The sequence below is a fragment of the Chiloscyllium punctatum genome, chromosome 3 (genome assembly GCF_047496795.1).
Source record: "Chiloscyllium punctatum isolate Juve2018m chromosome 3, sChiPun1.3, whole genome shotgun sequence".
NCBI lineage: Eukaryota > Metazoa > Chordata > Chondrichthyes > Orectolobiformes > Hemiscylliidae > Chiloscyllium > Chiloscyllium punctatum.
The window spans coordinates 143,394,473-143,420,634 of record NC_092741.1 but is presented as its reverse complement, the minus strand read 5'-3'; the positions used below and the strand labels follow the sequence as shown (position 1 = coordinate 143,420,634).

At 43.8% G+C, this 26,162-nt stretch overlaps 1 protein-coding gene across 15 annotated transcripts in view; it reads right to left on the bottom strand.

The window, feature by feature from the left end:
• The window catches only part of greb1 (growth regulating estrogen receptor binding 1), a 314,458-nt gene that overhangs the window by 26,608 nt on the left and 261,688 nt on the right, over positions 1-26,162 (bottom strand). For 14 of the 15 annotated variants that reach the window (XR_011955202.1, XM_072561932.1, XM_072561938.1 and 11 more), the window contains 4 exons: positions 5,816-5,942; positions 3,418-3,570; positions 1,932-2,074; positions 667-828 (listed from right to left, as the gene is read on the bottom strand). Coding sequence is in view for 14 of the 15 variants with exons in the window: in XM_072561932.1 (XP_072418033.1) it covers positions 667-828; positions 1,932-2,074; positions 3,418-3,570; positions 5,816-5,942 (585 nt within the window). In the remaining variant the exon portion in view is untranslated. The remainder of the gene's footprint in view (positions 1-666; positions 829-1,931; positions 2,075-3,417; positions 3,571-5,815; positions 5,943-26,162) is intronic. The other variant, XM_072561929.1, reaches the window with a different exon arrangement.

The following is a 26,162-nucleotide window of genomic DNA, read 5'->3' as shown; positions in this document are numbered from 1 at the left end:
TAAGAATCTGTGTTTGAATTTACCTTTTGCCAAGGGGTGTGTTGATGGGATGTTGCGGGAATTGGAACAGCTCCTTAGTTAAGTTGCTGTATTGAGTTGGCTGAGCTTTCAAATAGTGTATTGTAAACTCAGTTTTCTTTTGTTCGGGTTTCAACAGTGATGTTTAAATAAATTGTTTTGCTCAAAGTTGAGTAGTTTGACCAGCTGTATCAGACCTGGAACACCCACTTCACACCTGCTTTTAAAATAAGAAAAAAATTAGGGTCTGGGTTTCCCTCTTAAAATATTTTAAGCGGGTCTGGCCTGGCCCATAACAATAGTGTTATAATTTACAGGTATTCTGCAAAAATCATTGGGTTTAGAAGGTTATGGGCCAAATGTTGGCAAATGGGATGAAGTTAGTTTAGGATATGTGGTTGGCATGGATGGATTGGGCTGAAGATTCAATTTCCGTGCTCTGTGATTTTATGACCTCAATCTATAGGTGCTCCTCTCAGCCACTTCTACAGACATGCAAGTATAAATATTCAAGCTGCCTGCAAACATTAGCAACAGGTCAGGCATTGAAAATAAAATCCAACTATCCTTCAGCCAACCCTTCATCATTAGCACAACTAATGGAAATAAAATGGTTTATTCAGTGAAGAGCCTAAGATAATTTCTCACCTTGTCAGTAAGAAGTGGTAACCTCATACTTTCCAACTGCCTTCCAGGTTGACTGAAAATAAAATTCTGTTCCTTTGATTTGGGAATAATAAAATGGAGCTGGACCTCCTCCCCCAGCATCGAGCAGGAGAAGGTGAAGGCGTGGAGTGTGGCATCATATGGCTAACGAATAAAACAAAATAGTGAAATTAATTCTTAACTTATTGTAGCAAGCAAAAGAAATAATTCTTTATTCCACTTTATACCTATCTTTTTGAAAAACTGTAAAAATAATCCAACAACATATACTATTCACACTGTCTCTTGTCAAAGTGCCACCCCTTCACTATTTTTAAGCTCGCACTTTTGTCCAAGTCCTGCCGCAGATTCAATTTCCCCAAAGTATCAGATCATCAGGCCTGGGCAGTGAAAGCTCTCCATAGACAATGCAACTTCCTGTGATTCCACTTTCCTGATCTAAAAGGAGCTCTCTCAATGAGCCAGGTCAGCCACACATAACTTGCCAGTGTTCAATGAGCAGATTATGAAAGGCATGGGAGACTCGTGTCAGATTAATTAAATCAGGGAGGTTGCATTAAATCACGAATTGCATGTAAAATGCACTTTAAAAGTATTTGAGGTCCCTGCTGCTAATGGACAAGTTTCCTGCTTACTTACTGTCCCACCAGCAACTTAATTAGAAACCTCCTGCATGTCTCTTAAGAGCATGCTTGCCATCTTTTGTGCTCTAAAATCCAGACCCTTCTATGTATCAGTTAGTATTGTCTGGTCAAAGTGATGTGATTTCTTACAGATACCATTAGATAAATCCTGCAACCACTGTGAATTCTATAAGATAGGTCAGACTCTGAAAATGATTCATGTTGTCCCAACTTTTAAAAGGAATATTTTAAAAGGTTTACACTTGACCAACTTGCTTGGATAAATCTTTGTGAGCAGACTTCAAACTAATATATGTTAATTAATTTAAAAGCTTACCTGTGCTATTGTTCCTATAAATTATAAACCTGTCTGATAATACTGTTTTGACAGAAATTGATTGATAATATCAGTCTTCCAAGTATGCATGCAGTATACCCTTCCATACTATGATAGAAATGGGACATGCTACATTAATTTATCTTTGCTTTATGTAGAGCCTCAGCTTGCTAATAACACTGGATCTCTTAGTTTGCAAACAAGAAAGTTTGTAGAGTAGTGACATGTGTCTTTACTGTCTAGATTTCAAGACAACAGTACTGTAGATACCCCTGCCATACACATACCTGGCATCTGGGATTGAAACCCATGTATTCATGACACTGCTCGCAGTGATGGTAGGTGTTATAGGCAGCATACTTGGACAGCCTCATACGTGTTGTTTGGCGTCGCAGATAGATGTCATCCTCTTTCTTATTAGCTTTATATCCTGTTAAGTTAAGGAACTTTGGTAAGCAACATGTGGAAACATGGAGGATAGGTTTCCCTAATTTGTCTGTCTATCGTGACGGTCATTCTCTTGGGAGTGCTAACTTTTATCTATTCATTTAGCTAAAAGGCAATTCTGGGCATGCACCGCTAACAGGAAGGCTCCAATTTGGGAATGCAAATTTGTGGAACAATCCTGACACCTGTAACAGTATATAACTAAATGTACATTGCAATCCTGATGAAAATCAATGTGGAGAAGATGTTTACGCCATATCACTTAATTTTCTACAATTCTTATTCTGGGGATCCACTAATTCCCAGTTAAAATCGCCAGTATGTATTTTCAACAATTAAATGAAAGATGAGATGCAGGAAGTTGTGATATTTCCAGTCTTGGTTTAAAGCAGGTAATTCTAACCTATAACAAATATTGCCCAAGTAGCTGAATCTGGGCCTATAGCTCCTCTTGCTCTCTTCCAAGTTCAAGGTATTTCAGGCAAGTGGCAAACCCATAAGAGACACAGAAGATTTATTTTGAAAGGTAATAATAAGTCATAGAAACATTTGATTCAGTATAACACGTATACAACACAAATTTTGTTGACCAGAACCTGAGATTTGCATGTCCCAGTCCTATTTATTTGAAACAGCCAGCTCTTCTGAGTGCTAATTGCAAGTTGGTGGCCTACAATTTATTTAGTGTACTCTGTTTTTGAGCTACAATTATAATGTTCAAAAGGTATCTGGATAGATACATGAAGAGGATGGATTTAGAGGGCCAAATGCAGGTAAATGGGACTAGATTAATTTAGGATATCTGGTTGGCATGGACAAATTAGACTAAAGGGTCAGTTTCTGAACTGTACAACCCTATGATTTTATGACTCTTATAGGCCGCCTTCCTTCAAACATTAATTTTGATAAGCACACAAAATAGAACTACACTAGCAAAGGTACAGTTCCTACTCTAATGTTAACCTTACTTAACACCCCAGGAATTACACACTAGGACTCATTTGCAAATCTTTTCAATATTTTGTATGCGGTATCACGAGTCCCCAACAAATGGTGGCCTTTAGTCCTACTTTTAGTGTCTCTCTGATTGTAATTTGGAGATGCCGGTGTTGGACTGGGGTGTACAATGTAAAAGAAAACAACACCAGGCTATTGTCGAACAGGTTTATTTCCACAACCATCTGACAAAGGAGCAGCGCTCCAAAGGCTAGTGCTTCCAAATAGGCCTATTGGACCATAACATGGTGTTGTGTGATTTTTAACTTTGATTGTAATCATTTTTAGTGGTAATACATTGGTAGAATTAAATTAAAAGAAAAAATTAACCTTTGTTATTTACAAGATCCCTTGAGTAAACTGGACTTGCATCTTCATACTTTGGATCATGAACAGTGTAATCAAATGACAATTTACTGAAACTCTCCAAATCAGGCCATGGCAAGCTTTCTTTCTGTTGTAGGGAAAAACCTTCTTTGGGTTCTAAAAGATAAAACAAAAATAAACAAGAACATTTTGCTCCTCCAGAGTGATTCAGACAGTGAACATGTTGCTCCGATTACATTTTATGCGGCTTCATGCCTCTCATTGTAAAAATAGGACCCACTTGCGTGAGTTACAAAAGCAGAATCATGAGCCAAGCAGCCAGCCTGTGTCACCCAACAAACACCTTTCAGTTTCTCCTCATAGTTCAACAGCAGGTCACACAGCGGACTGCTGGACTATGGAGATACAAAGCCTGCTCCGAATGTGACCGAGCATCGCAGCCGGGTCCGCAGGGTCTAACTGAACCTCCCAGTCACCGCCCATTTCCAATTCCCCCAACCACTCCCGTCCTTGGCGTCTTCCATTGTCAAAATAGACCACAGCTCCTATTGGAGGAACAACACTTCATCTTCCACCTGGGCAGCCTGTCGCCCGGAGGACTATATATTGAGTTCTCCACTTTCAAATAACCCCCCTCCCCATCCCCTGACTCCCTTCCCAGCCCCTCCTCCTCCCTTCCATTGCTCCCTGCGACCAACCGGATTCATTCCTCCCACTGACCAACCAGGTTGTCCCCTCTATCTGTCATCACCTATCCCCACTCTGCCTCACAGCACCAGAGACCCGGGTTCATTTCCCGCCTCAGGCGACTAACTGTGTGGAGTTTGCACGTTCTCCCAGTGTCTGCGTGGGTTTCCTCCGGGTGCTCCGGTTTCCTCCCACAGTCCAAAGATGTGCAGGTCAGGTGAATTGGCTATGCTAAATTGACCGTAGTGTTAGGTAAGGGGTAGATGTAGGGGTATGGGTGGGTTGCGCTTCGGCGGGTCGGTGTGGACATGTTGGGCCGAAGGGCCTGTTTCCACACTGTAAGTAACCTAATCTTCAATCACTTCACCACCCTTCCCCCACCGCTCTCTTTTTATGCAGCTCCTCCCAGACCACAGCCCAGTCCTGAAAGAAGGGTTACACCCGAAATGTCGACTTCTCCACCGCCTGATGCTGCCTGGCTTGCTGTGTCCTTCCAACCTCTTGCCTGTCTACTTTGGATTCCAGCATCTGCAGTTTTTTTTGTCTCTAACCATGATACCGAACACTGACTTGAGCATTAAGCGAGTGGAAGTCCTTAGCAAATGCAGTAGTTTTCTCAGTTTAAACAGGAGATGGACTGGGAGTGAGAGTACCTTGATTGTGGAAGGGTCATAAGATTCCACTCACCCACTTCCATTTCCCACCACTGCCTGTCATCTAAAACCCATCAGCAACAAAGCAGGAAGGAGCCTCTAACTGGGCGGCACAGTGGCTCAGTGGTTAGCACTCATGCCTCACAGCACTATGGAGGTTCGATTCCAGCCTCGGGTGACTGTCTGTGTGGAGTTTGCACATTCTTTCCGTGTCTGTATGGGTTTGCTCCGGTTTCCTTCCACAGTCCAAAGATGTGCAGGTCAGGTGAATTGGCCATTCTAAATTGCCCCATAGTGTTAGGTGCATTAGTCAGAGGGGAAATGGGTCTGGGTGGGTTACTCTTCGGAGGGTCGGTGTGGACTGGTTGGGCCGAAAGACCTGTTTCCACACTGTAGAGAATCTGATCCCTCAGCGTTTCTTACCCACCTCACATAAAATCATAGCACTATCAGGGGCAGGAAAGTCACCTGCAGAATATAATGGACAACTCTCCTGTAAAATAAGATGTCCCTGCAGGAGGCGAGAGAGGGCTGTACAATTCTGCCCTGTGTAATGCAGATGTTTCTCTACTTCTGATGTGAAGCTGATTCGCTCTAACCTTAAAAAAACTGAATCCTATGGGCACAGAGAGGATACAGATGTCTAGCTTCTACGTCAAATAGCTGTCTCTGTTTTTTTGTGGTTTTCCAAGTATGATATAACAATTAGATAGATTACATTACTTACAGTGTGGAAACAGGCCCTTCGGCCCAACAAGTCCACACTGACCCGCCACCCACCCCCCTACATTTACCTAACACTACAGGTAATTTAACCTAACCTGCACATTTTTTTTTTAATTGTGGGAGGAAATCCACGCAGAATGTGCAAACTCCACACAGAGAGTCGCCTGAGGCAGGAATTGAACCCGGATCTCTGGCGCTGTGAGGCAGTAGTGCTAACCACTGTGCCACCGTGCCGCCCAATATTTGAAACTTTAATGGTGACAGACAAGAAATACATGTTCTTATTACTAATGATAACATTATGGACACACTGTAAAGATCATGCCAGAGTCTACCTGGAGAACAAAGCAAGCACTCACTGAGGTTAATTTCTTCTTCATCATAAACATCTACCTCCATCAGTCGAATCAACATTCTCGATAAAATACTAAGGAACTGCAGATAGGCTCCTGTCTTCCCCACCTGAGAACAAAGATTTGCATTAAAGAAACAAAGCATGTTCACAAAACAAAAGACATTAAGACACTGGCCTTCTGCAGCCAATAAAGCACAATATGGTTGGAAAAGGTGCAGACCTATGTTTATCTTGAAGGTGTGTGGTCAATTTTAAAACTGCATTACAAAGACTGATGTCAGAGACTGGAATCTGAGGGAAGTTAGCAACTGGAATTAAGTGGTTGTTTTTGACAGACTGTACCGTAGACTTCTATGATTCTATGACTTTTCTGAATCGAAGCAGTGATTTCTGAGCATCCAACTGCCTCAACAGCCTCATGATTTCTGGTACAGGTACATAGGAAATAGATTGCTCACAGTTGACTCTCTCCCTCATGGAACTGTGCAATTTTACCATCCAGGATTCAGCCACAGGTTCCACTGCACCTTTTCCAGCTCCCTGAAACACTGATTCTATACTTCTTAAACTATTTTGCCACTTCCCTTTCATCATTGTTTCCTATTGGACATTCCACATCCCAACATCCTGGTATCACGTCTTTGGAGTCAGAAGGATGTATATTCATTATCACTCTGCACCAACTTGAGAAGAGATGTTCTGCAAATGTTGTATGCAGACCGTGCTGCACTACTGATTGCTGGTACTACCTCTTCATTGAGATATTAAACCAAGGCCACTTTTGTCCTCTAAGCTGGATGTAAGGGATCATGGGACACAAATTTTCAGAACAGCAATGGAACAGATCCATTGTATCCCAAACATTTACTCTCCACAAACTTTACTGAAAATACAGATGATCTAGATTTTATATCTTTGCTGGTTGTGTGAACTTGTGGTTTGTAAATCTAAGTTTTCTCCCATAAACTACAATCGTGACTACACTTCATTATCTGAATTCCTATCTTTACACAATTCTAAACCTTTTCTTTCCTTCACATTAAAATCTAACTTTTCTGTGTTGCTTTGGTGATTGTAAATGTATTTTGTAACTGTTCTCTTGACAAAATAACTAAGTCAAAATAAGCATTGGTGTCGTGACTTCACCTAATAAAGGAGCAGCACTCCGAAAGCTTGTCAAATAAACCTGTTGGACTATAACCTGGTGTGATGTGACTTCTGAAAATAAGCATTGCAGAGCATGTCGCCTTATAATAACACAATTTACAATTAAATGTAATTGATAAGTTATCAGAATTTGAGGGGCAGAATTTTCTTAACCCTGAAGTCGAAAGTTATGATGCTGCAAAAACACAGCAGGTCAGGCAGCAGCTGAGAAGCAGCACAATCGACATTTCAGGAAGAAGCTTATGTCTGAAACGTTGACTCTCCTGCTCCTCGGATGCTGCCTGACCTAATGTGTTTTTCCAGCGCCACACTTTTTGGCTCTGATCTTCAACATCTGCAGTCCTCACTTTCTCCTCATCACTGGTGTGACAAGAGTATTGGCAGGAATGGTGAAAAAATAGGGTGAATATGAAAATTGACGATTTCCCAATCCCAATAAATATTTTGCAGATTTTCCTTGCAACTCTTAGAGATTTCAAAATTTCACCATGAGGTGAGAATTCCCTTCCTTCCAAATATTTGCATCTCATTCAAGCCTCAATGTGCCCTATCTATATTCCATTTTTGTTTCTCCTCTACCAAGAAACTAGGTGGCACGAATTCCCAACAGGTAAAACAGAGCAGAAACCTGGCAAAAACAGCTCACAAATGCCTGGGCTTAGGCCTGGCCACCATTGCAACTGCTTCTTCACAATAACATCACTGCCATCCTCCATAGCCACCATCCTCTTCACTCCTTCATCCACACAACCCTACACAGGCAAACCATCAACTTCACCACACCTTGGAGCAACTCAGACCCTACCTCAGGCCTTCAACACTTGGAGCTGATGGGGCAACTCCAACTTGCATGCTTCTGCCAGGTTTTTAAAAAAAATTATTGTAGGACGTGGATGTCGCTGGTTGGGCCCACATTAATTGCCTATTCTTAGTTGCCCTTGAGAAGGTGGTGATGAGCTGCCTTCTTGAACCCTGCAGCCCATCTGCTGTGGGTTGACCACCATGGCATTAGTGAGGAAATTCCAGGATTTTGACCCATTAACAGTGAAGGAACGACAATGTATTTCCAACTCAAGATGTTGAGTGGCTTGGAGGGGAACTTGAAGGTGGCCATTTGGGAAGTGCTGTCTGAGGATGTTTGGTGAATTTCTGCAGTGCATTTTGATGATGAACATTGGTGGTGAAGGGAGTGAGTGGTTGTGGATGTGGTGCCAATCAAGTGGGCTGCTTTGTCCTGGATGGTATGAAGCTTCCTGAGTGTTGTTTAAGTTACATCCATCTAGGCAAGTGGCAAGTAATCCATCACATTCCTGACTTGTGTCTTATAGAAGGTCGACAGGCTTTTGAGAGTCAGGACATGAGTTACTCACCGCGGTATTCCTAACCTCTGATCTGCTCTTGAAGCCACTGTGTTAATGTAGTGAGTCCAGTTGAGTTTCTGGTCAATAGTAACCTCAGAATATCGATAGTGGGTGATTCAGTGATGGTAACACCACTGAACGTCAAGGGGCAGTGATTAGATTGTCTCTTATTGGTGATGATCATTGCCTGGTATTTGTGTGGCGGGAATGTTATTTGCCACTTGTCAGCCCAGGCCTGGATATAATTCAGATCTTGTTGCATTTGAACATGGACTGCTTCGGTATCTGAGGAGTTGGGAATGGTGCTGAAGATTGTGCAATCTTTGGCAAACATCCCCACTGCTGACTTTATGATGGAGTGAAGGTCATTGATGAAGCAGCGAAGATGGTTGGGCTGAGGCGACTACCCTGAGGAATTCCTGCAGAGATGTCCTGGAGCTGAGATGACTGACCTCCAACAACCACGACCATCTTCCCATGTACCAGGTATGACTCCAAACACTGGAGAGTTTGCCCCCTGATACTAATTGACTCCAGTTTTGCCAGGGCTCCTTGATGCTACACTTGGTCAAATGCAGCCTTGATGTCGGGGGCTGTCACTTTCACCTTACCTCTGGAATTCAGCTCTTTTGTCCATGTTTGAACCAAGGCTGTAATGAGATCAGGAGCTGACTGCCCCTGGCAGAACCCAAACTGGGCTTCACTGAGCAGGTTATTGCTGAGCAGGTGCTGCTTGTTGGCACTGTTGATAACACCTTCCATCACTTTACTGATGACTGAGAGTAGGCTGAGGGGCAGAAACTGGACAGGTTGGATTTGTCCTGATCTTTAAGTACAGGACGTACCTGGGCAATTCTCCATATTGTTGGGTAGATATCAGCATTGTAACAGTACTGGAACAGCTGGGTGAGAGGAGTGGTAAGTCATGGAGCACAAGTCTTCAGTATTATTGTTGGAATGTTGTCAGGGCCCATAGCCTTTGCAGTATCCAGTGTCTCCAACCGTTTCTTGATATTACGTGGCGTGAGTGAAATTGACTGAAGACTGGTACCTGTGATGCTGGGGACCACTAGATGAGACCGGATCATCCATTCGGCACTTCTGGTTGAAGTTCCAGCCTTCTCTTTCACACTGATGTGCTGGGCTGTTCCGTCAGTGAGGATGGGGATACTTGTGGGGCATCCTCCTCTGATGAGTTGTTTAATTATCCACCACCATTCATGACTGGATGGAGCAGGACTACAGAGCTTAGATCTGATCCATTGGCTATGGGATTGCTTAGCTCTGTCTATCACTTGCTGCTTACGCTGTCTGGCACACAAGTAGTCCTGTTTGGTGACTTCACCAGGTCATTTACACACAGGAACAGTTAGGTGACTCCTACATGTGCACAGGGTGCTTTTGTGCTGGCGTGGACACAGCTGATGGCTCTTTGCCTTTTTGTTTCATACTCACGGAATTTAGCATTGACTTGCTTGCTGCCAGGCTCCATGGTTTCGATTGCTTTTTAGCACAAAGGCAGATGCAGGTGGGGAGCATTGAATAACCAATCTATCAGTTAGACATGGGGGTAGAGATATCACTGTATGACAGTGTGCTACGTCAATGTCAGAGCTTCAGCATGGACCAGCAGCTTATGAAACAAGCTGACTGCACGTGCTTCAAGCCAATGACTATGTGTGAAAGTCAAAGCAGAAGTGTGTTTAGTTGGGTCGAGGGAAGGTGGAGTCAGCTGGGGGGACCGCCGCAGTTTAGTCAAGGGTCTCGCCTAAGTGGATTAGAGGGGGTTGCCTGTTGTCCAGTAAAACCTATTCTCGGATCACGGTAAGTCTGTCAGAGTACTGTCAAGACATCAGTGCAGTGCAGTGCAGTGTCAGAGTACTGTCAAGACATCATCTTCCAAATGAGACAAAGGCTGAGTACGATGACAGTGGGTGGAAGAGCATTTAGTGGGGTGAGCAGGAGGTGGGGTTCCTGCTGACTGAGTAGGAAGTGCTGAAGACAGGAAAGATCAGTAATCTGGGAGGATGAGGTAGGTGAGAGCCCTTAAGTGGACATGATTTTTGGAATACTAAGGGTTGCAGTCCCTTAACCTTGGTGAGATGACTGCGCAGTGGCAAACTAGAGAGAGACTTTGCCATGGACATGAGGTGGCAAAGAGAAGTCAGTAATTATCTGTTTGCAGACTCTCGTCGACCTCCTTATAGCATGCTAGGCATCTCTATTCACTCGGGAGCCAGCGATGACTTGGTCTGCGATGTCTGGCTGGGTTTGTTGGCAAGTTCTCTGTCAGTGGTCAGCAGGGAAAAGGAAAATGACTGCTATCCTCTCCACCGCCCATCCACCAGCACGACCAGGTCTCTGTCCTGGGAGAGAGGAGCCAGCTTTACTTTCCCTTTGAGACATTTCCAGAGTTGAGCACCAGAGTTTGAGGTGTCATTGCTGGCTTTAAAACCAGTGCCAAAGACACGGAAGCTGGAAGGTCTCTTTTACTGGTCACTTGAATTAATTATGCAAGCTAAAATATCAGATGCATAATTAATGAGGTAAAAAGTGGAAAATTATGTGGGAATGTTTATCCCAAGCCATGCCAGACTATACACAATGAAGCTCACTCTCCACCACACTTTAACTATAAATATGTAAATTCATCCCCATCCACTACTTTTCTAACCCTGCTCTCCATGACCATCTTCTAGTTCATTGTCATAATTTTATTTGCTACTTTGCAAACAGGTTGAATACTGTGTCCAATTAAAATCTTTTCACTCACCAATGTGTTTGTATACGAAGTTTTCCACTGGGAAAGAACTTAAAAATACCCCAAATATTTAGAAATGCACTAGGTGACCTATTGTAAATGTCAGCACTTTTGCAGATGGCACCAAAATTGGAGGTGGAGAAGACAACGAAGAAGACAATGAGGACAACAGGATCTTGGTCAGATGGGCCGATAGGCCAAGGAGTGGCGGATTAAGTTTAATTTAGATAAATGTGAGGCGCTGCATTTTGAAAAGGCAAATCAGGGGGGCTTATACACTTATAAGGTGCTGGGGAGTATTGCTGAACAAAGAGCCCTTGGAGTACAAGATCATATTTCCTTGTTACTGGGTAGATAGCATAGTGACAAAGGCGTTTGGTATGCTTGTCTTTGTTGGTCAGTGCATTGAGTAAAGGAGGTCATTTTGCAGCTATACAGGACATGGGCTAGGCCACTATGGGTATACTGTGTGTAATTCTGGTCTCCCTGCTATAGGAAGGATGTTAGAACTTAGAACATAGAAGAATACAGCGCAGTACAGGCCCTTCGGCCCTCGATGTTGCGCCGATCAAAGCCCACCTAACCTACACTAACCCACTATCCTCCATATACCTATCCAATGCCCGCTTAAATACCCATAAAGAGGGAGAGTCCACCACTGCTACTGGCAGGGCATTCCATGAACTTACAACTCGCTGAGTGAAGAATCTACCCCTAACATCAGTCCTATATCTACCCCCCCTTAATTTAAAGCTATGCCCCCTTGTAATAGCTGACTCCAAACGTGGAAAAAGGTTCTCACTGTCAAACTGTGAAACTTGTGATGTTGTGAAACTTGAAAGGAATCAAAAAAACATTTACAAGGATGTTGCCAGGGTTGGAGGATTTGAGCTCCAGGAAGAGGCAAAATAGGCTGGGGCCATTTTCCCTGGAGTGCCAGAGGCTGAGGGATGACGCTACAGAAGTTTATAAAACCCTGAGGGGCATCTCAAAATCACAAGGTCTTTTCCCCAGGGGAGCAGAGTCCAAAACTAGAGGGCATAGGTGTAAGTTGAGAGGGAAAGATTTAAAAGAGACCTAAGGGGTAACTTTTTCACACAGATGGTGATGTGTGTATGGAATGAGCTGCCAGAGGAAGTGGTGGAGGCTGGTAAAATTACAACATTTAAAATGCATCTGGATGGGTACATGAATAGGAAGGGTTTGGAGAGATATGGGCCAAATGCTGGCAAATGAGATTAGATTAATTTAGGATATCTGGGTCCGCATGGACGAGTTGGACTGAACAGTGTGTTTCCATGCTGTACATCTCTATGACTCTGTGGCTCCAAACAAAAGCAGGAACTGTGGATGCTGGCGATCTTTAGTCATGGTGTAGGAACTTGAAATTCCATGGATATAAATTTAAGTTTTCAGGGCTGGAGAGGTTACTGTGAAATAGTTATGACTATTAAATGCCAAATACATCATGGTATATAGGGATATAATGTGAGAAAGGGATTGAAGTGGATGAATAGCCATGGGAGTACCAAACAGTGGACCTGGCTTAAAGGCCTGAATAGCCTAATCCTGCTATTATGTTTCCGTGTTCCTAAAATCCCAAGGACATGGCTTTTGAGAAGTCTGATCGATAGCAGAGGGACTGGCTGGCAGAAAACAGCTAGTCGCTTACATGGGTCTTTGATTAGCTGGATATGACAAATGGAATCCTGCAAGGATCTGTGCTGGGGTCTCAACTTTTATAAAGTACATCAATGGCTTAGATAAGGCCTTCAAAGGCCGGCTAACTAACTTTGCAGATAATACCAAAATCCTCACTCAGGAATTCAGGTACATGTATCGGGGACTTTGTAAATCTCTGCTAATTCAAGGAGAACAGTCAGCTGCCATCTTTCATTTGGAGCCAAAGTTGTTGAACAATATTCGAGAGAGATGAAGTCAAAGTTAGATGGTATTGGCTGCAGTGTAATTTTGAGCTGCTCATACTAAATTTCCATTTCTAATATTTTAAATCATCCTCTATATGTTGAAGGGAAACACATAATTCCATCAGAACATTACCAACGCAGATTAACGACTCCTACAATCAGTGTAGAGATAAAAAAGACTGCAGATGCTGGAATCCAAAGGAGGCTGGAAGAACACAGCGGGCCAGGCAGCATCAGGAGGGGGAGAAGTCAATGTTTCGGGTGTAACCCTTGTTCAAAACTGGGGGTGGGTGTAGGGGGAGCTGCAGATAAAGGGGGTGGTGGGGGCGGGGTGGTGAGGTGGGGATAAGTGAAGACAGGTAGAGGGTACAACCTGGTTGATCAATGGGAGGAATGAATCTGGTTGGTGGCTGAGAGGAGTGGAAGGGTAGGGGAGAAGCTGGGAAGGGAGTCAGGGATGGGAAGGGAGGTTATTTGAAATTCGAAAACTCAATAATGTGTCCTCCAGGCTATAGATAAGGTGTTGTTCCTCCAATTTAGAGTTTGGTTCATTGTGGCAATGGGGGAGGCCAAAGATGGTCATGTCATAAATGGAGTGGGAAGGGGAATTAAAATGGGCGGTGACTGGAAGGCCCAGTCGGACCCTGCGGACCCTGCAGGCCCGGCTGAGATGCTCAGTGAACCGTTTCCTAAATTTACGTTTGGTCTCCCCAGTGTAGAGAAGACCACATTGGGAGCACCTGATACAGTAATCTAGGTTGGAAGAGAGGCAGGTGAACCTCTTTCTCACCTGGAAGGAATGTTTGGGGCCCTGGATGGAGGTGAGGAGGGTGGTGTACCAGCAGGTTTTGCATGTTTCCTGGTTGCAGTGGACGGTACCTGGAGGCTCAGGGGAGTTGGTGGGGAGAATGGCGTAAACCAAGGATGGTTGGAGGGAATGGTCCTTGTGGAAGGCAGAGAGGGGTAGAGAGGGCATGATGTTCTTGGTAGTGGGGTCTAGTTGGAGTTTAAGGATGATGCGTTGAATGTGAAGACTGAGGGGGTGGTAGGTGAGGACAAGGGGATTCTGCCTTTATTGCGTTGGGTTGGGTTTAGAGCAGTGAAACTGGGAATGGAGGTAGTGCGGTGGATGGGTTGTCTGAATGACAGAGGGAGGAAAAGCACGTGGTTCGAAATAGGTGGACATCTGGGATGCTTGTAAATGGAATGTCTCCTTGTCTGAGCAGGTGTGGTGGAGGTGGAAGAATTAGGAGAACAGGATGGCATCCTTGCAGGATACTGTGTGCTTGGGAGCGGAATCAATCTGTCAGCATCTGTGATAGCACCTTCTCAAAGAATCATTGGATTCAAAACATTTACTTGGTTTCTACATCCCCAGATGCTGCCAGACCTGCTGAATTTCTCCAGCATTTTCTAGTTATCTTTAACAATGATTTGGGTTTAAGCCTCGAGGTAGTTCCAAATCGAAGGCATTGTAATTCCTTCACAACCAAATTAAACTGCAAAGTGATGTTAATTAAACTGGAAAGAGGGGGCTAAGATGCAGCAGATGAAATTAAAGATCCATAAGTGGACATATAATTCAAAACAGTTATGTTAACTGATTGAAAAAAACAATAATTTACAACTGGTGGAAACAGACAATGGGTCAGTCAGAATCATTCAAGATAAAGGACTGCTTAAATGTTTTGGTTATCAGAACTGCAACAAAATTAACAGCATTTCAGATAGGATAAGAACAAAGAAAAGAGAGGGGAGCAAACAGCTGTCCACTCCAGAGAGGAAGTAGAAAAGAATGCCCTTTTATCTGCTTAAGAGAGAAACAAGAGATAGTTAAGTGGCCGAGGTGATGTTAACAGGAGATGGTCTGAAGGGAGGAAGTGTAATAAAAGGAATCAAAGAGTAAAGAGATACAGAGACAAAGAATGTGTGAATAGCGGAGGGGGAGGGGGAGGTTAAAATTGGTCTCAAATTGAAGCAGGGAGGCTTGGCAAACAACATAGGTTTGAGCAGCCTGAGGAGAAGGAAAACAGGCCATAATCTACGTTTTAATCCTTTGCCCTTCCCTTTAGGTCCACTTGTTTTGGTTCAAACAAAGAATGACAATCTAAAAATGAACTCAAGGTTATCTTAACTCTTGGAAAATGAAACAAAATACTCAATACCTACATTATGGAAAGCAGATCTACTTGTGCAAAAGCCTCAAAATAACTTAAAAGGGGAAAGATAGTGTGACTCATCCCTGTAATGCGTATTTCAATTATTGTATATAGTGAAGCTCTTTCTGACTTTATTTGACATTATCCACTGGTTTTTATTTATCCATTACAGTCTATACAATTTTTTAAACTGTTGAAGTACATACCTAAGATTGAATAGAATGTTCAGAGTTTGGAGTGGGGTGGATAGGGGGTGGGGAGAGAAGTGTTGCTGACAAGAGTAAAATAAAACTATTCAACAAAAATAAAAGCCTCAAAGATTACTGGCACTTTTTTTTGTTTTGTGAACTGGGAGCTTAGTAGTACTATTCTGACATTTTAGTAAACAGATTCCAGGATAGATCCCTCCCACCCTGATTATCTTCCAACTCTTCCATTGGACAGAAGATGCAAAAGCTTAAACACGTGTACCAACAAGTTCAAGAACAGTTACTTGCCCAATGTTATTAGACTACTGAATGGACCTCTCAAATTTCAAATTTAATGTTGACTTCGCTCTTTCAATACCTTCTCTGCAGCAGTAACACTGTGTTCCTCACTCTGTTCTATTACCCTATGCACTTCGTATGGTATGATCTGCCTGTACTGCACGCAAAACAAAACCTTTCACTTTACGTAGGTACATGTGACAATAATAAATCAAATTAAATAAACTACAACACTGGCATCTACTTGACACTCTCGAAACTTGCCCTGAAAGGACAAATCCAACCTGGCCAATTGCCACTCCATCAGTTTAGAACTGAAAATGTGTTGCTGGAAAAGCGCAGCAGGTCAGGCAGCATCCAAGGAACAGGAGGATCAACATTTCGGGCATGAGCCCTTCTTCAGGAATGAGGAAAGTGTGCCCAGCAGGCTAAGATTAAAAGGTAGGGAGGAGGGACTTGGGGGACGGGCGTTGGAAATGCGATAGGTGGAAGGAGGTTAAGGTGAGGGTGATAGGCCGGAGTGGGGGTGGGGGCGGAGAAGTCAGGAAGAAGATTGCAGGTTAGGAAGGTGGTGCTGAGTTCGAGGGTTGGGACTGAGACAAGGTGGGGGGAGGGGAAATGAGGAAACTGGAGACCCCTCGAATTCTCCAGTTTCCTCATCTCCCCTGCTCCCACCCTGTCTCAGGACATGCTCTCACCACTAAACCACCCCCACCCCCACCCACTAAAGGTTAGTGCACACCCTGATATAATGGAGATCCTAGTGAGTATCTTTGCATGAGAAATTCATACTTTATTAGTGACAACACACTAGTAACAACTCCTGATGACTTCCCGCTCAGATTTCATACGTGAACTGCAGTAATTTGCTCCTTCAGCCAAGAATTCATCAGATAACTTGACACATCTCTTGGTGAATTATGAAATTAACTTGGCATGACAAGCAGCTAAATAGTGCTGCATAGTTATACCATTGTGCTGACTTTTCCAAAGACTGGAATTACTCGGAAGTGAATGGCATTACTAGCATGGAACAGACCCTCTCTTAAATTCCATAAAAGGAAATGGATAACATACGCTGAATTGTCCAGACTGTGTAACAGGATTCAAGCCATCTTTGAGGAGGTGTCATTAATACAGTCTTGGATTGGTAAAACCCAGATTGCAGATTCGAATTCCATCATGGCAATTTGAAAATTTGAAATCAGCTTTCAAAAAAATATGTAGCTACCATTCATGCCATACAAGTGCCGACAGTAACCATTTCCCAGAGAAAGTCTAAACACATCTCCTTGGCATTAACCGGGTTCAATTCCCGCCTCAGGCGACTGACTGTGTGGAGTTTGCACATTCTCCCCGTGTCTGCGTGGGTTTCCTCCGGGTGCTCCGGTTTCCTCCCACAGTCCAAAGATGTGCAGGTCAGGTGAATTGGCCATGCTAAATTGCCCGTAGTGTTAGGTAAGGGGTAGATGTAGGTGTAGGGGTATGGGTGGGTTACGCTTCGGCGGGGCGGTGTGGACTTGTTGGGCTGAAGGGCCTGTTTCCACACTGTAAGTAATCTAATCTAACATCACTGAACTGTGGTAAAGACAGAGAATCAAAGTTTAACATCCATCAAATTCTTGTCACCTCTGAGACTGTTCAAGGATTGAATTGTTTTTAAAAAGGAAGAAACATGGACCTGAAATGGTTGTGGTGGTCACTTGACCACAGATTGAGACAAACTTCAGGAGACCCACGTGGAATGAATGAAGCTACCTGCACTGAAATTACCATTTTTCTCTAAAGCCATTGTGACCAGGTGACCGAGTCCACGTCAAGAAATGTACATCTCCTGTTTAATTCACACATGTCCGATCATTCCACATGGTGTGAGCTGAAAGACTCACCTGCCAGCTCAGAAAGGCAATGGACTTAGATTGTGGAATATACACTGGACTACATTTGAACAGCTATGTTCGAACAGCAGGGAAAATGAAGCTGTGACAACAAACTCTCTCCTCTGGGCCTGTTTCTCTCACTACCCCAGAAAACCATACCCAGTGTTAATGCCAGTTAGGAAAACATTCACTGAGAATTTAGCTACCTAGAGATGCCAGTACTGCTGATGCTAAGAATCTAATACTCAAGGACTCTTAAAACCTTTTAACTGTGTACCCATTATTCTCCTGTCTGTCCCAGATGTTTAAACTTGTCTTCTATGTTTGTGTATGTAATTGATGTCACACTTCTATGATTTTTCTCAGGATTAATAAGCCATAAAATACCTCCTCCTTTCATTCAGAAAACCTTGGTTATTGGTTTCTTCATTTTCTTGTGAGTTACTTTACAATTGAATTGTGATAGCTATGTGCAAAGATGTTTGTTGTGACTGACTAGGAGAAGGTTTTACAGGAGGGAGCCAATGTTCTCTGCTCACTCGATATTAACAAACAGTAGCCATGATCTTGTTGAATGGTGATAAGGGTTGATGAGTTGAATAGTCCAGTCAGAGAGGGATACAGTCGTACAGTATGGAAACAGGCCCTTTAGTCCAACCAGTCCATGCTGACCATAATCCCAAACTAAACTAACTTCCACCTGCCTGGCATGGCCTATTTGCTACCAAACATTTCTTATTCATTGGTGAATGTTCACTGAGCTAGTAGATTTGTTGGCAGATGTTTTGACCCCTTTCTTGGTGACAGTGCTGTGTTGCCTCTTGTGAAGCACTGCTGTAATGTTCCACTTTGAATTGATGTGGTTCTGTTTGAGCTGTTTCCGGTTGGTGCCAGTCCCAGTTCTGGTTGCTAGTTGGATGCGTGACATGAACTGTCTGCCTGTTTGTCCTCCATACTGCTTAGTGCAATTGCAGTATTAGGATCCTGTTCAAAAGAGCAGCAACACACGGCAGCACCCTGGAACTGTAAGAGAGGAAGAAGAACACCTATACAAAGTCTTTGCTAAAACGGTTACCCCCACAGCTTTGTTTTCAGATGCCTAGTGGACAAGCAACACCAAGAAGACAAGACATGCCCCAACACACTAGCTACTCTCCCATTCATTAAAAACATTTCCAAACTGACAACTAGACTGCTCAGACTACTAGGGATATTGACAGCACAGAAACCGACCACCACACTCTGACAGCAGTTCACCAGAATAACAGAGCCGATATCCACTAGATTAGAGCAGAATTAGAATCCCTACAATGTGGAAACAGGCCGTCCGGCCCGACAAATCCACCCCGACCCTCCGAAGCGTAACCCACCCCAACCCATTTCCCTCTGACTAATGCACCTAACACAATGGGCAATTTATCATGACCAATCCACCTGACCCGCACATCTTTGGACTGTGGGAGGAAACCGGAGCACCCAGAGGAAACCTCTCCTCAATTCTTCCCACGCAGACACGGGGAGAATGTGCAAACTCCACACAGACAGTCGCCCGAGGCTGGAATCGAACTGGGTCGATGGCGTTGTGAGGCAGCAGTGCTAACCACTGAGCCATTGCACCGCCCCTGAAAGGCAGGACTATATGCAGGATGAATGTAATTTACACTATCCCATGCAACGACTGCATGAAGCACTATGTCGGACATACAGGCAGACAGCTAGCGACCTATATCAATGAACACCAACTAGCACCCAAGTGACACGACCAACTCTCCCTGGTATCCACACAAATGGCCAACAAGAACAATGAGATTGACTGGGACAGCACAATGGTACTAGGAGAGACCAAATAAAGAACAGCAAGGGAAATCCTGGAAACATGGTGCTCACCATCGGACTCCATTAACAAACACGTTGACCTGGATCTGATATACAAACCGCTGCAATGGAAAACTGGAACTGGAAACAAGCAGAAACAGTTCAAACAGAACCACATCAATTCAACGCAGAACAGTACAGCAGCACTTCACAGGAGATAACAACACTGATGGTATCACCTCGAAAGGGGACAGAGCATCTGCTCTTAAATTTACCAGCTCAATGAACCAACTAACAATGAATCCAACCAGCTCCTGAGCCACAGATCTTCACAAAAACTTTAAATTTCTCTACTTCTTCTTCTTCAAATTCATCTGATCTCAAGATTATGAACGAACAATATGCATGGAGCAGGGAGATGCCAGTGGTATGAGTCAACACTTCACAGATGTTCAGCTGAATAAACATAGCTACTAGAGCAGGTTAACTATTCTACTCCTTACTCCCCAAGGCTTTGCCAGCACCAATGAAACTTGAGTCAGGAGTGTGATAGGATATTCTCCTCCTGTCTGGAGCTCCAAGAACACTCCAGGCGTTTCTCACTGCCCAGGATAAAGCTGTCCACTTGAATGACACCACGTTCACCCACTGTAAAATACCGACACACTCCAGCGCTTGCACGCAGTGTATCATCACAAGATGTACGGTGCAACTCATTAATACTTCTGTCCCAGCACCTCTCCAAACCCATTATCACTACCACCTAGAAGAGGAGCAGCTAGATGAGAACACTATTACTTTCCAGGTCCCTAAAAGTGACAGATTATCTCCAATTGAAGATTCCATCATCAGAGCTGCTACCTGGACCGTCCTTATCGATGTTCCTTGGTGGGTAATCTCAACTGTGAACTGTTCTCAACAGCACTACAGGCTTGGACTTCACTTTCAAAAGGCAGCCATTTGCGATTTGAATCCAGTCATTATTGTTACTGTAAGATCTCCATATCAAGTGCTTGACTGTTAAGTAGCAGCTATCAGGTCCTGAAAATCTTTAAAGGAAGCATGGATCATTGACGGAATTAGCTCCTGTTGTGGTCACTGCCATCAGCCTATGCTTCTGTGCAGCTGCAGTTATTGTCTGCTCTCAAGGTGTTTAAGATCACAGCCCGTTGAGCAATGATGCTGCAAGTCGGCAATCAATTATCACGCATCAAAAGAGACATGATTAATATTCCTAAAAAGCCTGATTTTCAAGCCCATACCTGTTGGTTCTTATCCTGTGATCCCAAAGTACTTATAGGCATCCTTCATTTGCAAAGCAAAGACTACAATTGGCAAATTTTCCCCATAGTTTAGATCAGACTGGTGCTGAAAAAGCACAGCAGGTCAGGCAACATCCGAGGAGCAGGAAAATTACGTTTCAGGCAAAAGCCCTTCAAGAAGGGGTCAATTTTCCTGCTCCTTGGAAGCTGCCTGACCTGCTGTGCTTTTCCAGCACCAGTCTGATCTAAACTCTGGTTTCCAGCATCTGCAGTCCTCACTTTTGCCTACATTCTCCCCAACACCTAATTCCTCACACTCTGAGTTACCTGATGTCACATCCGCATTTATTCTCGGCCTGGGATAGAGGGATCTGAGCTTAGACAAATGAAGGTGGCAATGAGATAGTAACAGAAAAACAGAGGGAAGAAAGCAGCTTAAAGGCACTGCTTTCCAAACTTTCTTCCGATATGAGCCCATTTTACTCTCTCAGACTGTATGTGACCCCAGAGTGAAGATGCAGGATGGGGGGGCTGCTGGGCTGTTGAAACACCAGTTGCTGAGGGACCATGATGAGGGGGGTGGAAGGAATGTAGCTTCAATTCATGACTTGTTGGGAGCGAAGGTTGGAGAAACAGCACTGGGTTTTGATGAAAAGGCATATTCATGAATAAGCAAACACTCAGCTATTCACAGGCCTCTGCAGCAGCAGTACTGGGCCTCAGAGCAGGGTTCATTTGATAAGGATCACACAAACTAAGGACTGTGTGCGCAGCTTCCATTTTCATCTTCCACACAAAGCAGTCAGAGTCAATGAGATGGAAATTGATGTGCTTGCCTGACAATTCACAAGATGTCATGGTAACCCCATTTAGACTCTTAAAAAGTCCCACTGTCCTCACTACCTCCCACTACTACAGTATAGTTGCCTACCATCGCTCTGAATACTGTGTGCAATTACCTCCTTGAACAAGATGGATGTTATCACAGTTGAAGACTGCATTCATGGGGGTTGTGCTTTCTGGAGAACATAACAGATTGAGCTGTGAAGCACTTCATGTCATCCCTAAGTTCTGAAAGGTGCTTTACAAATGCACTTCTTTCAGTCTTTTTTTTCACTTCCAGCCTGGAGTGGAATACTCCCGTGCTTCCTCCATCACCCCCAGGTTTAATCATTGCCAATTTCTGCGTTCCAGCTTAAAGTCCATTTCTAACTTTTGCTTTTCCAGCTCACCTCCAAATCGGGAAGAAAAAGACTGCAATTTCTGCCCAGCGAAAGTGAGGACTGCAGATGCTAGAGATCAGAGTCTAGAGCGTGGTGCTGAAAAAGCACTGCAGGTCAGGCAGCATCTAAGGAGCAAGAGAGTTGACGTTTCAGGCAAAAGCCCTTCATCGGGAATGAGGGCCTTATGCCTGAATCGTCAATTCTCCTGTTCCTCGGATGCTGCCTGACCTGCTGTGCTTTTCCCACCACACGCTTCTACTTCAATTTTTGCTGGGGAGGTCTTGTTGCAGAGTAGACTGCACCCTGCCTCTGAACCAGAAACTCTGGGTTCAAGTTCAACCTTGGGATTTTGATGTCAATGGTAGGTCTGCTCATGACATGATCAAACAGCTCGACCGTCGACACATGCAGAGTATGGATCTCAGGCGATCGGAGCAAGAGAAGTTCCTGGTCAGCTATGCTGAATGCAAAGTAGTGCCCCTCAACTCACAGCCTCAGAGCAGCAGCTTCGTGAGCCGTTCCAGAAAATACTATCTGCAGGAACAAACATAAACCCATGCTTTGTCTACCTCAAGTATCATAAGATTTCAGAGGCCTTTAAGTCTAAGTCTGGTGAAAGTTCAGTGTCAGCATTCTTTCCCCCTTACTGTTGTGGGTTCCAATGCACAGATTCATGCACAGAAGTTTGGTAAACATTCCAGTACAATAGTGAGGGAACACAACACTATTGAAGGTACTGTCTTTCAATATGACCTCAAGTGGAGTTTATATATAGTTTATGTACATCCTGGTAGATAGAAAATATCCTGTGGTGCCACTAGGGAACAGCAGAGAGGTCATCCGTGGTGTCATGGCCAATATTTCTACCACGATCTGTTATAGTGATCTTGGCTATCTACTCATGATCACATTGCTGCTCATGGGTCCATGTTCCATGCAAATTAGCTGCCTCATTGCTTACATTACAACAATGACCACGTTTCAAAAGTATTTCAGTGACTGTAAAGTGCATTGAGGTAACCAGAGATCACAAAAGGCACCATATACATATAAGTCTGTTATTGTCTTTCTCTATATCTCCTTCCCTCATCCTCTTGTTTTTCACTGGATTGCTGGCTTTTATCTTTGCACTTTGCTTTGCCCCCACTTCAAAATATACTTCCTCTAACAAACTGGTAAAAGTAAGGCATTCTTTTCTCCCCCAAAGCCATTCTATATTTGGACCCTCGTCAACACTTAAATCCAATCGTCCCCTAACTAAAAAAAATTATGTTGATCAACTAAGGGAATAAAAAGAAAAATGCTGAAGAAACTCTGCAGGTCTGGCAACATCTACAGAGAGACAGACACAGAGCTGATGTTTCCAGTTTGATATGACTCTTCAAGTCGCTAAAGGACAACAAAGTGTTAATTTCAAAGATGTTAGTTCTCTTAGCGATCTCCAAACTGCCCAATTTCTAAATTTTGAAACAATTATTTCATCTTCCTTACTTATAGAATAGAATAAAATCCCTACAGTATGGAAAAGGCCACTTAGCCCAGTGGATCCATACTGATCCTCTGAAGAGCACCCCACCCAACCCCATTCCCCTACCCTATCCTTGTGTTTCCTGTGGCTAACACACCTACCCTACATATCTCTGGACACTATGAATAATTTAGCATGGCCAATCCATCTAACTAGCACATCTATGAACTGTGGGAGGAAACTGGAGCACCCGAGGGTGGAATCGAACCTGGGTCCTTGGCGCTGTGAGTCACCATGCCACCCGCTTCCTACCTATTCTAGGGATTACAACCCATTTACTCTCAATCAGGTTTTTCAAAAACATCCTATTGTTATTCAGGCCTCCTGTAGATTTGCAATTCCTTTACCACAATCTATTTATTGTAACCCTGCAATCACTTGCCTGCAGCCAGCACCTTCAATCTCATCTCTCTCCATCATCTTTCAAGAGACAACAGGACTCTGCATGCTGCTGCTTTTTCAGTCTACTTTGGACCTTGTAACTACAAAAAGATTTATTTTTTGTCTCAAGTCTACTTCTCTTGAGTTATGTCCTTGCAATTTCTTGCCTATTCCTATCAAGTGCTGTGGTGTATTATTCAAAACAAAGGGAGGCGATAACCTAGAGGTATTATCGGGTAACCTACTAATCCAGAGACCCAGGTAATGGTTTAGGGACTTGGGTTCAAATCCTGCCATCACAGATGATGGAACTAATTAACAGTTTAATGATGCGCATAAAACGATGACCAATTGTCAGGAAAAATCCATCTGGTTCACTAATGCCCAAAAGAGAAGGAAACCTGCCATCTCTCTGCTCAAGTGTGACTCCTGACCCACAACAATCTGATTGACTCTTAACTGCCCTCTCGGCAATAAATGCCGGTCCAGCCAGTGATGCTCATATCCCATGAATGAATAAAAACAACATTAAACATTTCATGTAAAACTGTATATCTAATGAACTGAAATGAAGGTCATGATAGCTCCAGAGGCTGCGCTTTCATTGGAGAGAGAGAAACGACTGATGGTGTGTTTAACCCAAGGATGGTCACACCTCAGGTGTGGCAAAGTTGAGAAGGTAAGGGCTCCGTGGGGACTTGAACTGGTATGGGAAGTGAATCTAATCTGGGAGTGTCACTTTGCACCACAAACCAGCGTCTCGCAACTCCTTGAAAGTGGAGTTGCAGGTAGATAGGATAGTGAAGGCGGCGTTTGGTATGCTTTCCTTTATTGGTCAGAGTATTGAGTACAGGAGTTGGGAGGTCATGTTGCAGCTGTACAGGACATTGGTTAGCCCACTGTTGGAATATTGCGTGCAATTCTGGTCTCCTTCCTATCGGAAAGATGTTGCAAAACTTGAAAGGGTTCAGAAAAGATTTACAAGGATGTTGCCAGGGTTGGAGGATTTGAGCTATAGGGAGAGGCTGAACAAGCTGGGGCTGTTTTCCCTGGAGTGTCAGAGGCCGAGGGATGACCTTATAGAGGTTTACAAAGTTATGAGGGGCATGGATAGGATAAATAGGCAAAGTCTTTTCCTTGGGGTCAAGGATTCCAGAACTAGAGGGCATAGGTTTAGGGTGAGAGGAGAAAGATATAAAAGAGATCTAAGGGGCAACTTTTTTTACGCAGAGGGTGCTACATGTATGCAATAAGCTGCCAGAGGAAGTGGTGGAGGCTGGTACAATTGCAACATTTAAGAGGCATTTGGATGGGTATATGAATAGGAAGGGTTTGAAGGGATATGGGCTGGGTGCTGGCAGGTGGGTCTAGATTGGGTTGGGATATCTGGTCGGCATGGATGGGTTGGACCGAAGGGTCTGTTTCCATGCTGTACATCTCTATGACTCTAACTGAGCTAACCAACTCTAATCAGCTGAGTGATGTCACTTTCAACCAATGATGTAGACATCAGCAGTAAGACAGATGCATTGCAATCAATGCACATTCATGGGCTTTATTCCACACTGCTGCTGTGTTATAGCTACACAGGGCACATCTTCACAGACTAGGTAACACCACAAACCAGACTGTCACTTGTAACAGATCATGATGCAGTAATGTCAGATTGTTTTGCTGGTTCTCAAACTATCAATGCTGTTTCTGTAATGGAAGAAAAAGAACCTGCACCAAACTTTGTTAAATGTTGCAACCCATTGGTAAATATGAACAACACATTTAGCTCTAAACTAAGCAAAACCATTCATATCTTCATTCAACAGTTCAAGGCTAAACATGCCGTTGTTTTAATTTTCCAGGTTTCACACCATGATCTCAAGGTGGTTCGACAGCTGAAGCATTTTTTTTGATTCACTCATGGGACATGGGCTTCACTGGCTGGGCTAGCATTTATTAGCCATCCTTAGTTTCCATTGAGAAGGTGGTGCTGAACTACCTTCTTCAGTTGCTACAGTCCAAGTGCAGTAGGTAGAGCCATTCATTGTGCTTTCTTGTCATTTCTCACCAAGTTCAGCAGGAGACCCCAGCTGTTTACATTGCTCTACATTAATAATTGACTTTGCCTTTGAAATAACTGCACAGAGGCTGGTATCCCATGACCAAGTCCGCCTTTATTTACATTCACTGTGCATGGGCTCTGACCAGCCAACTCAGTCTCCAGACTGAGGAGACCTTCTGAATCACCTTATTATATCTGTCAGCCAGGGCTTCCTGATTGGCCCAGGTTAACAGCCCAATCAGGGATCTCATAGCCAATAAGATCCACCTGGCCCTCATTCCAATCACTGCAGTCTTTAGAATTTAGGTACCTATGGAA